The 15,588-nt window shown below is 50.6% G+C and overlaps 2 protein-coding genes and 1 long non-coding RNA gene across 3 annotated transcripts; 1 reads left to right on the top strand and 2 right to left on the bottom strand.

The window, feature by feature from the left end:
* Nucleotides 1–3,542: 3,542 nt before the first annotated feature.
* HOXA2 (homeobox A2) lies at nt 3,543–5,346 on the bottom strand. Its single transcript, XM_030857399.3, has 2 exons — nt 4,953–5,346; nt 3,543–4,282 (listed from the first exon to the last, which is right to left on the bottom strand). The coding sequence occupies exons 1-2, from the start codon at nt 5,329–5,331 to the stop codon at nt 3,543–3,545; spliced, it is 1,119 nt and encodes a 372-aa protein (XP_030713259.2). The 5' UTR covers nt 5,332–5,346.
* Nucleotides 5,347–10,715: 5,369 nt separating this feature from the next.
* Nucleotides 10,716–15,365, top strand: LOC138842812 (uncharacterized). Its single transcript, XR_011377710.1, has 3 exons — nt 10,716–10,763; nt 14,138–14,218; nt 14,478–15,365. It is a non-coding gene; the product is annotated as an uncharacterized lncRNA (long non-coding RNA).
* Nucleotides 10,819–13,555, bottom strand: HOXA3 (homeobox A3). Its single transcript, XM_030857398.2, has 2 exons — nt 13,030–13,555; nt 10,819–11,624 (listed from the first exon to the last, which is right to left on the bottom strand). Exons 1-2 carry the CDS (start codon nt 13,553–13,555, stop codon nt 10,819–10,821), a joined length of 1,332 nt encoding a protein of 443 aa, XP_030713258.1.
* Nucleotides 15,366–15,588: the final 223 nt, after the last annotated feature.

The following is a 15,588-nucleotide window of genomic DNA, read 5'->3' as shown; positions in this document are numbered from 1 at the left end:
CCCCCCACTCCCCGCAACGTTTCTCGTTTTCTGAAGGGAGATGTTAGGAGTGGTAGAGCTTCCTTTATCCACCCCCCCCCATTCTACTGCACAGCTGAAGTGGGGGTGGGGGGTTGGCAGGTGGGAGGGGCGGGGGACAGATGGCTGATGGTGGACGGGACATTTCCTCCTTCCCCAACAACTGACTGCGTAGTTCCTTGTGTGAACCTTCAAGTCTTTCCCTAGAGAGACATGTGCAAATCTGAGCGTCATCCCAGGACAGGGGTCCTGTTCTCCATCACCCTCGTCCTACCCCGATGCCGACGGGGTCGTTAACTGCTGTTTACTATTAGGTTTCGTGTGAACCCTTAGCTTGTAGAGAGAAAAGGCCAAACAGAGGCCAAGAATTGATGCATTCTTGGATAAAAGAAATCCAGACATCATCCAGAAGCTTTGCAGACAGTGCTGTGTAGCTCTATTCTGACCGTGTTCACCACATCGGAGTCCGACAGATCGGATTGTCTGAGGATTGTGCGTGGGTTGGGGGTCCCCACTCCTCTCTAGCTCCCCCTCCCCAGTTAAAAGAAGGAGGTTTTTCTTGAGGCAGGCACGTTTCAGATGTGTTAGTCAGCCTTTCAGGTTTCTGGGTTCTGTTCTTCACGTATAGAAGTTCCCTCCTAACCTGTCTCCCCAAGAGGGGAAACTGGCAGACATTTGACTGTAGATTCCCTCAGTAGCAAAGGAACATTTTTCCTAAACATTTCCTTTTGAAAGGGTATTTTCCTGTGACCTGCGACCCATCCCCAATCATGGTTAAGAGGGAACCAGGAAAGGTCACTCCTGCCCCAGTTTCAGCACCTGGGGAACCTCATCCAGGAGAAGGGAAAAGGCAAGGAGGCCCTCCTGGAGGTGGCTTCCTTGGGAGCGCCAGGCCTCCAGCCAGTGGGGGGTGGGGGGAGAAGGGGCTCCTATGGGGGAGGAGGCAGGACCTTAGGGGGTCTGGCCTGGCACTGAGGACGATCTGCTCTCACAGCCGAAGCTCGTCGGTACGTTCTCCCCCTTGCCTCATTCCTGTCCCTTTGTTGGCCTCCTCGGCTCGGGTCTGCACGACCCCCTCGGCAGCAGGGCTCGCGCCACAAAGCCACCCCAGTCTGCAGCCGCTCTCCTTCCTCTGCTAGTTCTCCGCCTCTGGGCTCCTCTCCCTCCACCTCTCTTCCTCCCTCCGGGCTTTTTTCCTGGCCGTCGTGGGTGGAGTGTTTTTCTTGGGATCACAAGCTTGCGCTAGCACACAGGGCCGCTGCACACGGGCCGCGACCGACCCGCCTCCGCGCACTGCTCCGGGCTGGCCGGGCTCTCGAGGTCGAGCCGACTCCGCCCCGGCTGGTCGCCCAGAGCGCCGCTCTCCCGGTGCGGCTCACAAAGGCAGCCTCCTCTGGCCTCGATCCCGCACGCTTCCGTAGCCTGGTTCCTTCACCACCACGAAATCCTAGGGTTCATTTCGCCGAGTGGGAGACCCTAGGTCCTCGGGGCAAGTAGGCCAGAGACCCACGACGCGAGTTAAAGTCTCTTTAAACGCCCGAGGAGAGTGCGTGAAAGGCGAGCTCGGTCACTATTTAAATGATCCCTTGCAAGTGGCTTGTTGAGCTCAAAGCGCCTCTTTCAGGGCTCTTCTAGTAGTAGAAAGGGAAGGAGCGAGGAGGAGACAAAACGCCGCCGAGGCCCCGAGCTGTTCATGGCATCCGCGGCTCAGCCAAGCTGTTGTTTTAAAAGAGCAATAAAAATGAATTATGACTAAACGCCTTCTAACTTAATGCTTTCGGACGGGGATTCCTGGCAAATACGTAAGAGGATTTTTATTTGTGCATGTGTTCCTGCAATTGATCTCTTTGATGACATTCTCATTCATAGAAAGCGTTTGATTTATGAGCGTGGGATGAATCGCAAACAGCAGCGGCTAAACCCTGGCCTCGGCCGGGCCGCCTGCTCCGCTCCGCGCCTGGGGCAGGAGACTTGCCCGGGTCCCCACTCGCCTCCGCCGCTGCCGGGATTTAGGGGGCAAAAGGGTGGGGGAAGGTAGGCAGCAAACCCGGGGAGAAGGATCGCGATTTCCTCATAACTTCCAAGCCTTAGCTATTAAGAGCCGGGTTCTTAAATCAACCCGCCCCCCACACATGTTGCTTACTCGCTGCCTTTTCTCACGGTAAGTAGCCATCGGAACAGAGCTCAGTAAGGGGAAAATAAACATGGGGAGACATAAGAAGGGAGAAAAAATCAGAACAACCCAGTAACATCCCTAGTTCACATTTTATTGATATTTCATTTAAAGTGCTTTTTCTCTTTCTCTCTCTAGAAACTGGGTTAATTTATAACCTGTGGGGTAGAAACACTCCACTTTAAATCTCATCTTGCTAACCTGACTTCAAAGCTTTAATGATCCATTATTTGCCATGTAAACAGATTTAAGAATGAAATATTGATTTTTATGACCCTGAAAAAAAAAGAGAAGAAGCCTAGAATGACTGAACCAGAGGATTGCAAAAAAAAAAAAAAAACACCCTTTCTGAAGTGCATTTTCCAGCTAGTAACCATTGTTTTGTTTTATTTTTGTTTTTCTGTTTTAGGTCTGTTTGCCTGGACCCATCAACAGCTGGGAGACTAATCAACCGCACTGAAAATGTTTGGGGATTTGTGGGGGAGGGGTTTGGAATGTAAATGTTTGAAACAAATGTGTATAAATAAATGAATTCTTGATAACTTAGTTATTGACCTGGAGACTGGTAGCTTGTTAAAGAAACTCCATGTTCCTCCTTCCTGGAGTTGGAGGTTTCTGTAGGCACTTTATTTCTCCACTTTCAAAAGCTTGGGCTTGGCCCAACTCTGAGGCTGCCCAGTCCTGTTTCTATTACCAATTTAAATCTATGGCTTGAATCTCTACATTGAAAAACCTAATCCATTCCCTTAAAAAACAAAAAAACCACACTTCTCAGAAGCCCTAACCATTTTCTGGCTTTCTTCTTTTGTTGCTGTCTATTGAAGACTTTGAACATGCCCATTTAATAAATATATTAAAATTGAAAAAGAAAATGGATTGTGACCAGAATTTTATTTACCAAGTTAGACTAAAAGAGGAAAAAGAAACTGTTATGAGCCTTGAGAAAGAGGGGGAGGAAAAAAAATAAGAAAGCTACTTATAGCAAAGGAGAATTTATTCTACCAAAAATACGCATGACAATGCATCCTAATGTAATACAAAAATAAAAAGAAAGTGAAGATACAATTATATGATCACTTTCTTGCAGGCCTCATATATTGCTTTCAGGAAATCACATAGAGGGTTGCTGGATTAGATTTTAAACAACTAAAACTCCAAAATAATCTGAAAAAGATGGCTCTGTAACTGGGTTAAGGGAATCACTAAACAGAAAAATCTTCAACATTTAAAGGAGGGAGAGGGTAAGTCAAGAAGAAAATAAAATAAAAATTAACTCTCAGAATAAAGGAAGGCAAAACCACCCGGTCAAAGGGGTTTTTGTTTTGTGATGCTTTGTTTTGCTTTAATGTTTTTAGTAATTCAGATGCTGCAAGTCGATTGTGGTGAGTGTGTCTGTAAAAAAGTCAAAGCTGTCAGCTGAAATATCTACAGGACTGTCGAGGGAACCCGGCAAACTGGGCGAGACTGCGTCTGAAAGCTGCAGGCAGGAATCTGTGGAAAAAACGTTAAAGTCCTGCAAAGAGGGGACCTCGAGGGCCTCGGGACTGTCATTGTTTAGGCCAGAGCCACAGTTCTGGCCCATTGTTGACAAGCAGTTAGGAACAGTGGGTGACTGGTGCTGAAAATGTTTCAGATTTTTTTCATTGCTGGTTAAAGGCGAAACTGGGAAACTTTGGGAGTCACCATTGTGTCCATTGGGAGCCTGCTGCTGAGAGAGGGCATTTTGCTGAAAAGTGTAACCTTCCCTCTCCAGAAGGGCCCCGGAGACGCTGAGGGCTTGCTCAAAGAGCGACTTCTCTTCCTCGTCCTCCTCCACTTTCTCAGAGTCTTCGAGGCTTTTAAATTTTCCTTCGCTGTTTTGGTTCTCCTTGCACTGGGTCTGCCTCTTGTGCTTCATCCTCCGGTTCTGAAACCACACTTTCACTTGTCTCTCAGTCAAATCCAGCAGCGCTGCAATTTCCACCCTTCGGGGTCTGCAAAGGTACTTGTTGAAATGAAATTCTTTTTCCAGCTCTAAAAGCTGCGTGTTGGTGTAAGCAGTTCTCAGGCGCCGGGAGCCCCCGCCGCTGCCATCGGCGATTTCCAGGGATTCTGCGGAAAGGGAAACCAACAAGAGACACACGCACAGTTGGAGGTGGAGGGGTCCGAGCGGGGTTATTCCACTGGAGAATAAATATAGCAGAAAAGATCAACTGCAACAAAATGGCCGCCCCTAGATGCAGTAAAGCTATTGTGCTGCCTTTCCTGGGAGCCCAGCCCGGGGAGACCCCATCTCTTCCACCTCCATCAAATTCTTGCCTGTAGCTCCCCCCAACCTCTCCATCCGGGAGCAAACTTTATATTAGCCACACCACAATTTATAATTAATGCATCAGCTGCTTAGCTGAGCAAGAGCGATCTATCACTCTTCATTACTGTCAAAAAGCCAAACTCTAGGACAACTAGACAAGAGGAGGTCAGTTCCAACTCAAATAAATCATCCCACATTACACAAGTTAGGGAAAGTTCCCCCACCCCCTTCTTAAAATATATATATATATATATATATATATATATATATATATAATCAATGCGGAACGCAGGATCCCTTTTCTCAACATCAAACCCACTCCTGAGCCCACAGGGGAAGGGAAAGCAGCCAAGCATCTCTCTCTCTCCCCCTTCTCTCCCAGCCCACGCTCCCCTCCCCCCATAACCGCTCTCGGGGCAGCCCAGAAGGGGAAGAGGGTCCGGGGACCTGGGGCCAAGTCTTTGGACTGACCTTTGTGGCTGAGGCAGGCAGGGCCGGTGGCGGCAGCGGCCGAGGCGGGCGGCAGCGCGGTTTTCTTGGCCGCCTTCTTCTCCTTCATCCAGGGGTACTCGGGCGGCTGCAGGGCGCCGGCGGGCACTGGGCTGCCGCGGCTGCCCGCGGGGCTCGGCTTGGGGCGGCCGCCAGCGCCGTGGCGAGGGTGACTGCCCGGGTTCAGGCTGGGAATGGTCTGCTCAAAAGGAGGAGGAATCAGTGTCGAGTGTGAAAGCGTCGAGGTCTTGATTGATGAACTTTGAAATGTATCAGCGACAGGGGGAAAAGATGTCAGGCACTCAGCGAGCGACGGCTGGCTATTGATAAAACCAATCTCTCGCTCAAATTCGTAATTCATGGCCTTCTCCTTGGAGCCCCCTCGGAGAAAAAGTTCCCTCTTCTGGAGGGGCTTTGGGGGGGCAAGGCCCAGGAAAAAGGCGAGCGCGGAGGGAAAAAAAAATCTATCATAGAAGATCGCTGCTGGGGTGTTTTTTTTCTAATTCACTGATTACAGCCGTATGGGGACCGCGCTACTATTAAACTATTGAATTCATGGAGACAAGGTTGAAATTGGACCGAATTGGCTGTCACATGATTGCTTCTGCCCAATGACAATTTGGGCTTTAATCAAAAGAAGCCACTGTCTGTTTGATTGATCCAAAAAAGTCGGGAAGGAACGCCTCATTGGGGGCCAGCGAGGCTTTATTTACACTTTTTTCAGGGCAAAAATACCTATATGTGGGTGTGGGTTGGGGATGCCTGGGAGTGCGTGGGGGCGAGGGTGCCTGCCTGCCTCCTGATCAGCACGGATCTGGTGTGTGCGCCTGGCAGTGTGTGTGAGTGTGTGAGTGCGTGCGAGTGGTGAGCCCTGCAGCCGGTCCCGGCGGCAGCTGCCCTCTGCCTCCCCCGCACACCCCGCGCATTGTTTGGGACTGTCGGGAAGACGCCTCGCACCTCACAAATCATTTAAGCACCTCAGTCTGACGCCTGCAGTCATTAACAAAGTAATCCATTAATCTTAAAGTTTTGACACCCGAGGGCCCCGCATCCCAACCACATAAGTTCTGCTGAGGCAGGAGGAAGAAGCAGAGGGAGAGGGGAGATGAGACAGAGAGAGGAAAGGGCGGGGGCGGGGGGGACAGAAAGAGAGAGAAGGATTCTTTTGGGGGATTCCTCCCTTTTATTTCCCTTTTCCTCCTCCGCCATAAACCAGTTCCTGGATCTCAGAACTGGTCTGTCTCTGTTTTCCTTCCCGTCTGTCTGTCTTTCCCTCTTTTCCTCTTTTTTTTCCCTCTTCTCCCCTCTCCTCCTCCCTGTCTCTCCTCTGTCCACCTCTCCTCCCCCCACTTCCCTCAGGCCCTCGCCCCCCTCCCAAAGCCCAGCTCGGAGTCCGCGCCCACGGACCCCGGACCCCGGCCCATTGTTAGCCGGCTTTTCCACGACAACTATGCATCTGGCTCCAGCGGGAAGCGGAAAACGGGAGGCGGCTCTCCAGGCTTCCCGACCCTCTTGCGCCATCAACTTCTCAGGAGTGGCTCGAGAAAGATAGATGCATGTGCCAAGCGAGACAACAACCCCAGATCCATGTGTCCAAATCCCTGTAGCCAGGGCGGCGGCCAGCCAAAGAAATGCCGCCCCGAGCAGGCGCGTGCGGCTCCTGGCATTCTGGGTTTCATACCCGTAGGGCTCGGGTGCGGTAAGTATTTCTGATTTCCAGGAAGTCTGTTGGAAGTTAGCAGCACGGAAGGAGAAGTCGCTTGCTTGTTCTCTCCTGTTTTCTTTTTCTTTTCCTCCCCTTCTTCTCATCCTTGTCGCTCTGGTGGGGGCTTCTTGGTTCAGATGCAGTGAGTGCTCCCTGGCAGCCCGAACTGTCTCCTGCACTGTCCCGCTTCTTGGCCACCAGGGATGTTTGCACTCGGGTTCTGTTGTGAGAAACAGCACCGCGGGTGACAGAGGGCGACCCAAGGAGGAATTATAAAGGTTCTGTTTCTCTCTTCACTTTCTTTTTTCCAACTTGGAGACTTGAGACTGAGCGAATCTTGGACTGTGCTGGAGGGTTCAAAAGATAACACCTTTAGATACCAAACAATAACTTTGAAAAAATCCACCAAGCCAGAAAAAGGGAAGGAGGCTGAGAGAGAAATCCGAAGGTATCTCTTTTCCCCCAAACCCTGAGGATGATGATTCGCTTTTGCTTCCTTTGAAATGGACCAAGTGATCAGACTCCCCCTGGCCGGCAGGCATCGGTGGCAGGAAAATAAATCATTCTGATGGCCAGGGAGAGAAAGATTGTTGGAGGAGAAAAATCTACGTAGAAAACAAGAAAGGCTGACCAAGCCACAAGGATAGGACTCCATCTCTGAGGCTGGCATCAAAGGGGGTTTGGGTTGGAAATTAGATATAAAGTGGACTTCGTCATTGACTAGCCCAGAGCATTGCCTTACAGATAGAGATGCTATTTTGGAAAATGTGGGGTTTTTTTCAGTTTTCTTGCTTTTATTCCAAACAAAGCTCTGAAGGAAGTCTGAGTGCGATCAATCTTGCTCACCAAAAGCCTTGACAGCTTCTGGCCCTTAAGAACACATTTCAGCTTCGAGCTCTTTCCAAGATCAAATGTGGCCGAGCAAAGAGGAGAGCAGGAAACGCAAGTAAACAAGGAAAACTAGTCTTTTTAAAGATTTTTCTTTTTTGGCAGCAAAAAGAGTTATAAGGCTGCTTTTAGGAAAGGTGCTTTGTGGACTCTGGGATGGTGGCTTTTGGCATTTGCTTTTACCAGAAAATATTGAGGGGTTAAGGGGAGGGGGAGCGTGGAGAGGAAGCAGCGCTGCCCCCGTATCGTTTAGGCTTTGTCAGGGGCTGCGTGGGTGAGAGCTTTCTGCTGGCCTCAGCGGCCTTAATTCAAATACCATCTGGAAGAAAACCCTTTTTTTGGACCATTCAACACTGAAACCTTCCCAAAACCTATTACTTTAACTCAGGAGATATTTTAATAAGGATTTCTTTTTAATATCTAGGAAACTGGGGTTGAGATTGATATTTTTTCTTTGATAGTCAAAATGAATGTCTTGACTGCCAAGATATGGGAAATCATATTGGAATCTCCTTTCTAAAATCTCTGCCCTGAGGGAAGAAGGACTTCTCCAAACCAGTTCTCCCTCAGCTAAAGAGTAGATTTTAGAGATTTTAGAAACGGATTCAAACAGTGGGATCTCTGAAAGATTTTCATCTCTGGATGGGTAGCTTTCTCTCTCTCTCTCTCCCACCCCCTCCACCACTGTTTCGTCTTCTCCCAGGTAATTTTACACACTTCTCTAAAATTATTACTTAAAAGAAGACCCCCTTGTCTCAGCCTACTGTGTTCAGGTCTGAACAACCAAAAGGGTGGAAGCTCCAGTCCTCAAAAAGACTGGTTTTCCAGCCTCTACATTTCTGAGGTGCGCCATATGTCAGCAGGGAGGTTGGGGGTGGGGGATGGTAGGGAGCAAATCTACTTCTTCCACGGCCCAAACTCTTTAAAAAGAAAAAAAAAATACATAGCAGGAGACCCAGGACAGATTTGGGGGAAGCACCTCTAGCAGTGAGAGAAACACCCAGATCTCTACAGCTGCCTCGCTTTGCATCTGCCCAGCCTTTTTCTTTTCTTTTTTTTTAGACTTCAGGAGTTTCTCTAAAAGCAGCTCCTTCACGCCCAGTAGGTACCCCCAAAATGGCTCCACTGCCTGTTTTTAAAGCTCATCTTCAGGAGCTTCTCAGGGGAAAGATAGAGGCCATGATGATGTATATTTTGGATTGCAAACAAAATGGCGACATTTCCCATCTCTGCCTCTGAAAGATACAATCCAGGGAGATGGGGGATTTATTTCTCACATCAGATGCTCCTGATCCCCAGACACAGGTGGTTCCTCACTTCCAGCTTTGACAGGGGGGCTGCTGATGGGGATGTAGTTCTGAGGTTTGCACTTTCAGATTTCGGTTTCTTCTCCGAGCAATTCTTTAATCTGAAGATGAAAATATTTCCCTTTCCTGTGCCTGCCTTTGCCTCTGCCTCTGCCAGCCAGTCAGTCGGCAGCTCTATCTTAAATCCAGCAGTAGGAATGTAATGTTTAGCTCCTGTAGCATCAAATAAAAGAAGTACTTGTAAAACTGCATTTTTATTAGAAAGATACCAATCTCCTTTCTCTCTCCCCCTCCCCCTGGGGCCATAAAAGGAAAGCAGGGAGGGAAGAAGGAGAGGAAATAAATCCAGAGTATGCCAAATCCTATTTTCCGGGAAGAAGCCAATGCTGGGACTCAAGCAGTCCATGGAAGGACTCGGGGAGGCTCCTTGGAGTTCAGCTCTTCTTTTGCTGGAGACCTGGGTGAGCCTCAGTCTCTTCCGAGCCGCCCCGCGCACCCAGTGGCGATTTTAGGAGTGATTCTTTCCTCCGGGCGCGATAAGGGACAGCGAAGCATCGGCGGAGAGGCCAGTTGCTCCTAGAAAGTGCTCGGCATCCTCCGCGCGGCCGGCGATTCCCCGGGTTAAGACGTTGGCTGGTCTGCTTTGGCCGGAGGAAGATGGTGGAGCAGAAGACAGCCCTACCTTATCCCCCGGCGGGGCTGCCCGGGCACCTGTGCGCCCCGCGCCGCGCCTCAGCCGGGCTGCCTTTGTTCCTCCCGCACTCAGCACTCCGCAGCCCCAGCGCCCGCGGCCGGCCTCGGTGGCAGCTGGGAACCGGGCAGCCCAGCGGGCAGGCAGCTCAGCGTTTCCAGAACTGCCGCCGCGAGAAGCTCCGGCTGCCTTCCCGAGGATTCGCCGCGCTCCCGGGCGAGCCGCCTGGCCAGGCCTCAAGCCGAAGCTGGAGGGCTGCCGCGGCCTGCTCCGCCAGTTCGCCTCTGCCTGGACTCCACGCAGATCCTATCTTCGGCCAAAGAATCCCTTCTGAACACGGATATTATTCAGAATAGAAACTTTATTTTATTTTTTTGTTTTGTTTCTCAGAATGTGAGCAGCAAGGAATGTAGAACTCTCAAAACAAACCTAGCGTTTTTCGCGTTTACAGATTTTTTTTTTTCAGTTTCGCTTGATGTTACAAACCTAAATCACTGTTTTCAGAAGCTGGATCCTCTCTGGTATTATTGCATCGTTACTGTTTTTATAAAGGAATTCTATTTCCCTTTCGAATAAAATTTTTTTCTATGTACGCCAATACACCATTGAACAAAAGGCCCAAGAAACCTTCTGAACAATCAGGGTACAGAATTTCTTTAATATAAATACGAACGGATGGGGATAAATAATATTTAAAACTTATTCAATGCTTGCAAAAAAAATATAAATAAATCTGACTGTTCACCAGCATACACACACGGAAAGACGTACACTTAGTCATCCTTGCACAGGGAGCCCCTGTTTCAAAGCGCCTTTGATTTTTTTCTCGCTCTTTACAAGAAGTGCAATTAAAAAAAAATACTAAAAACTAAAAAAAAAAAGTAATCGCTTCCCCTCGGGAGCCATAATGTACGAACAAATTCACATCAAAGAACTTGGCTAGAAAATTTGTTCATATACCCTGTTTCTGATCAAAGAGTAGAGAAGGTAAAGGTGCAGGGCCAGCGGCCGAGCGAGGGGCGGGAGGAGATAAATATCGCTACTGATACTGACAGCCATTCCAGCAACCAAGATTGCTACGTCACATAAACTATAAAAACGTGTTACCAAAGAAAACAAAACGGGGGGGGGGGCGGAGGAGAGAGAAAAGGGAAGGGCGGGAAGAACCTTAAACAAACAAAAAAAGCAAACGAAGAAGAAAGGTAGGTAGCGGGGGTGGGGTGGGGACTCTCCTGGCGCGCAGCCCCGAGCCCACCATCACAGATGGGTGAGCTTGGGGGCTTCCTGAATTCTTCCCTGAGAAGGATGGTGGGCGGTAAGGTCCGTGTAGGTGGGGTGCGGCTCCCCTGGCCCGGGCCCATGATGGTGGCCACTGCCCAGCGGCCCAGCGCCCCCGTAGTCCATGGCAGCCGAGGCGGCGTGGGGGAGGTGAGTTAGGCCAAAGAGGGGGGGGCCAGAGTTGCTCATGGGCTCCACATAGCTGCCCCCAACGAAGACAGGGCTTCCCTGTAAGTGTGGAGTCCCATAGCTGCCGTTGCCCTGCAGGCCATGCGCGTGCGGATCATAGTTGGGTGTGCCCCCCGCGCCCGCCCCCGTCGCGGCGTAGCGCTTCTGCGGGGGCGGCGGGGGCGCGCAGCTGGGCAGGGGTGCTGGATAGGAGGCGGGGGGCAGCCCGTAGGCGCCCTGGGGGGGCTTGGAGAAAGGCGGGGGCGACTGGGGCTCGTACGGGACGCTGTTAACCAGCGAATGCATAGAGTTAAGATAACCGCCAGCGCCGGGCGGCACGGGACTGCGACTTGGGGACTGGCCCCCTGATGATGTCAGCATGCCCTTGCCCTTCTGATCCTTCTTGTACTTCATGCGGCGATTCTGGAACCAGATCTTGATCTGGCGCTCGGTGAGGTTCAGCAGGTTGGCCATCTCCACACGGCGCGGCCGGCACAGGTAGCGGTTGAAGTGAAATTCCTTCTCTAGCTCCACCAGCTGAGCGCTCGTGTAGGCCGTGCGCGCCCTCTTGGACGACGCCTGCCCAGGTGGGCTCTTGTCACCTGCGCAGCTCTCCCCTGCGAGATCAGAGGAGAGAGGAAGAGTGGCATCAGGGGCTGCCTGCAGCCCCGCCCAGCCCCTGACCCAGCCAGGCCCCTCCTTCCTCCAGGCCCCAAAGATCCCTCCGTTTGTCAGGGCCCAGAAAGGGGAAGAAGGAACTACGTATTGTCCTCTGTCCTGGTGGGGAAACAGCGCCTGTAGCCCGTCATTGAGTAAAGCTGCAAATCATAGGCCTCTCCAAGGGTGTGTGTGGAAGGAACAGAAAAGCAGAACCCCCTGTTTGCCTTCCTGGTCTGTATTTCCCTTCTGGAGCTATTCACTTTCTGACTCATTTACTGATCCTTCAGCCCTATCAGACTACAAACTCCGTGTGGGCAGGCGTCACCATGTTCATTCCCTTCACAGTAACTGGAAGGTGGGGCACTTAATATACACTCAATAAACCTTTCCCTCCATCACTATCTGAGTGAAGGATTGGACAGTTGCCTCAACTGGCCACTTATTTGATCTGTCCAGTATAAACGAGTGGAGTGGAAGCTCCAACCTGGAAGGCCTTCTCTGCCAGAAAGAAGAGATCCCATTGAAAAGAGATTCCATTTCTGGTGGGGAGGCCCAGCCCCCTGATGCTGGATGCTATTAATTAGGGTTCTCCATGTCATCAAGCAGCCTGCCCCAGCTTTGGCCACTAATCTTGACCATCCTTTCCTCCCTGGCCCCCCAAATCCTGGCTCTGGATGGTCCCAGATGCTCAGGTTCTGAACAGAGCACTAGCAACTGGAGAAGGCAGCGGCAAAGGAAACGAAGAGGCTGGGAAGCCCAAGACCCAGCGCCTGTCCTCTATTGGAATCTGGTTCCAGGAGGCCCATGTGGTTCCCATTAGCATCCCCTCCCCCAGGAAATCCCTGGCTGCCTTCATTGTACTAAGTCTGAGTAGGGCCTTCCCAGAGATAAGGCAGCCACTCCATCTACTGGAGCAAAAATTAAAAATAGGCTCTGATTATAGGCAGAGCATTGATTCTGACTTGGAGGCCTGCTTTTATTCTGCCACATTTCATTGTGGGGTGGGTGCCAGTGTTTCATTAGAAATGAGGAGCTGTGCTAAAAACAGACAGTGCTGCTCAGGTTTGCTCTGCCCAAAGGTCCTAACGCCACAGGGAGGGACTCCAAAGTCACTAGGCCCCACTTGCTCATAAGAGAGGTCCGGAAAGACTCCCATCAGGTCTCTCTCTGGGGTTTCCTGCGCAGAGTCCAATCACTTCCCTAGTTGCAAAGCCTCTGGAAACCTTTGAGAGTTGGGGGGAGGAGGAGCGGTGAATTCTGGAAAGAATCCAGCGCTCCTAAACCTTGCTGGTTGTGGCTGGAAGTGGCCTGGGGGGCTGGGAGCCAGGTCAGTGGACCCTCTTCCGGAAGGCGGCCCTTTACCTGAGCTGGAGCCGCTGGTTTTCTGCTTTGTGTTTTGCCGAGACTCTTTCATCCAGGGGAAGATTTGTTTGGCCACGGTAGGCGAGTTGAGTAGGGGGCTCTTGGCTGCGCTGGCGGGGGTGGGGTTGCTGCTGCCATTCTGAGGGGGGGAGACTGACGAGGGGGGCGGGGGCGCGGCGGGGGCAGGCGCAGGGGGCTGCGGCGGGGGTTGCGGCTGCGGTGGGGCAGGGGGCGCGGCCTGGGGCGGCGGCGGGGCCAGGGGCGGCTCGCCCAGGCCCGGGGGCTGGCTGGGCGGACCGCTCAGGGTGCGCAGACACGCCTCGCTCAGCTCGTGCGCCTTGGGGTGGCCCCCGGCATTTGCGGGCGACTGGAGCGAACAGGCGGGTCTGTGGTACTCGCCGTCGGCGCCCAGTGCTGCGGACGCCGGGTACGGCTGCTGACTGGCATTATAACCGAACCCGTTGGCTGCCTGGTAAGGGTAGCCACCGTAGATCGCCGAGCTGTCGTAGTAGGTCGCTTTTTGCATCGCGTTGTTTCACGATCTTGATCGCAAACTCTGACAGGGGCTTGACACCCGTGAGGGCGCACATTGGCACGCCCCCGCGGTCACGTGACGCTCCGCCGCCAATGGCCGCCCAGCGCAGACCTGGGGGGCGAGAATCGCAGCGCCGTGAGGGCTCCGCGCAAATCCATCTTACTCTCAATAGCTAAGTGACATGAAAGCCATAAAAGAAAAAGTGGTCAGCAATATTTAGCAGCACGATTTGGCCCCGGGCGCAGAGAGCCGCGCTATAAAAAGCCGCTGGAATTTACTGGCAGCTACAAATATTTGCTTAACTTGCATCTGGAGTTGGGGTGTTTTCCGGGGAGAGGGGAGGAGAGTGAGAGGTCCGGAAGCCGGGTCTGGGGAGCTGGAATCCAAAAGAAGAAAGGCCTGCTGGGCTAGAAAGGAACAGGCTCTGGATCCCTTCTTTTCCAGGGAAGAAGAAAATTGGGGTGTCCCTTCCTCTCCACAACTTGGATTCCTCCCCTCTGGAGATCATAGGGAAGGGGCAAGGGGGCAAAGGGGAGCTTGGGTCACCAACTTTTTCTCCAATCCTCTCTTTAGGACTGATATTTGCCAAAAGAACCATGACGCAGGGTGACTTCCCGTCCAGGCCCTTCTTGGACCTTCCAGCACCCAAGAGAGGTATGCACAAATTTTTTTCAGGCAATAGCCCTACTGGACCCTTGTCGATTTCAGAAGCTGAGCTTGTTAGACAGTTAATCTACCCTTGTGCAGGGATATGACCCACCTCCTCCAAATGAGACCCTTGTGGTCAAGGAGGGGAGAGAAAACTTTGGATGGAACATTCTGGGTGGGGATGGACCAACAACGACACCCTCTCCAGGAAGTTAAACTCAAATCTTGGACAGTTCTTTACTCCTTCCCTCTCTCTATTTCTCAGGCAGGTCCCAGCAGGCCACTCCCACCTCTTTGCCCCTGTTACAGAAGGTCTCCAGACCCTCCTGCCTTGGACTTTCTGAGGTCCTGTTATTCAGGGCAACTATCAAATTCTACCTGTTAAAACATGATGGATTAGAGAAAGAAAAAAACCCATCAGGAACCTGAAAAACCAGCGTCATCTCCATGACCACGGCTTGAACTCTCCTTCCAACTTAACGATAATAGGTTCTGTCTTAGAAACTGCTATGTAATGTGATGTATGGGGGTCATTTGGCTCCGGACGAGGAATGGAAGCACAAGCCATAAAATCCTGCCAGAGTTCCCTGATCTTTGTGTGCTGTTGTTGTTGTTGATATTTGTTATTTGGCCTATTTACCTGCTTCAGAAACACCAAGTAAAGGACAAACCTGGAAATCTAAAAAGCAATCGAAAGCCTTCTCAACCCTTTTTATTTAGAAAACATATTGTATAAGTGAAATCTATGTTTTATTTTTGTTTTCACCTTTGCATGGTCAACCTCCGGTTCTCACTCAGCTCAGAAAACTTTCACGTGAGTTCAAATAGTCGCTCCGCACACACAATCAGAATGTTAGTCTCTCTGACCATTTAAGAAAATTACAATGACAAATTCATTGTAATTGAATTTGAAAAGGGCTTACACTTCATGCCTCAACTATGTGTATTCGAGTCCTGAAGTTATTCAAGATTCCAGGAATAGCAGACACTTTGTTAACTAGAAAAAATTAATGTAATAAGCATATAGCAGTGGATGATTATAATTTTGTTTTTAATAATGGACTCCTTTGGATTTCATTATTAAACCAACAATCTGACCAACATCTGGAAAACAGGCACAATTAATTTTCCAGAACCTCAATTAAAAATTACAGCAGCCCTTATCCGGAGTTATTGTATGTGATCTTGAGCCCTGGAGTATTGTTTCTCTTTTGGAAATAGATAGGAAGCTACAGATACCATGATCAAAAAGTAAATAAAGGATAAAATAAAATTTAAAACAGAATAGCAATTTAATGTCTCCGTTTCCTGTTCTTTCACTGAAAATAACTCCAATTACATTTGGCAGTGTTAATGTCTGCCATTATACATTTTTA

This window comes from Globicephala melas, chromosome 9 (assembly GCF_963455315.2).
Source record: "Globicephala melas chromosome 9, mGloMel1.2, whole genome shotgun sequence".
Taxonomy (NCBI): domain Eukaryota; kingdom Metazoa; phylum Chordata; class Mammalia; order Artiodactyla; family Delphinidae; genus Globicephala; species Globicephala melas.
Note: the sequence above shows the minus strand (reverse complement) of the source record. Positions and strands in the feature narration are given on the sequence as shown.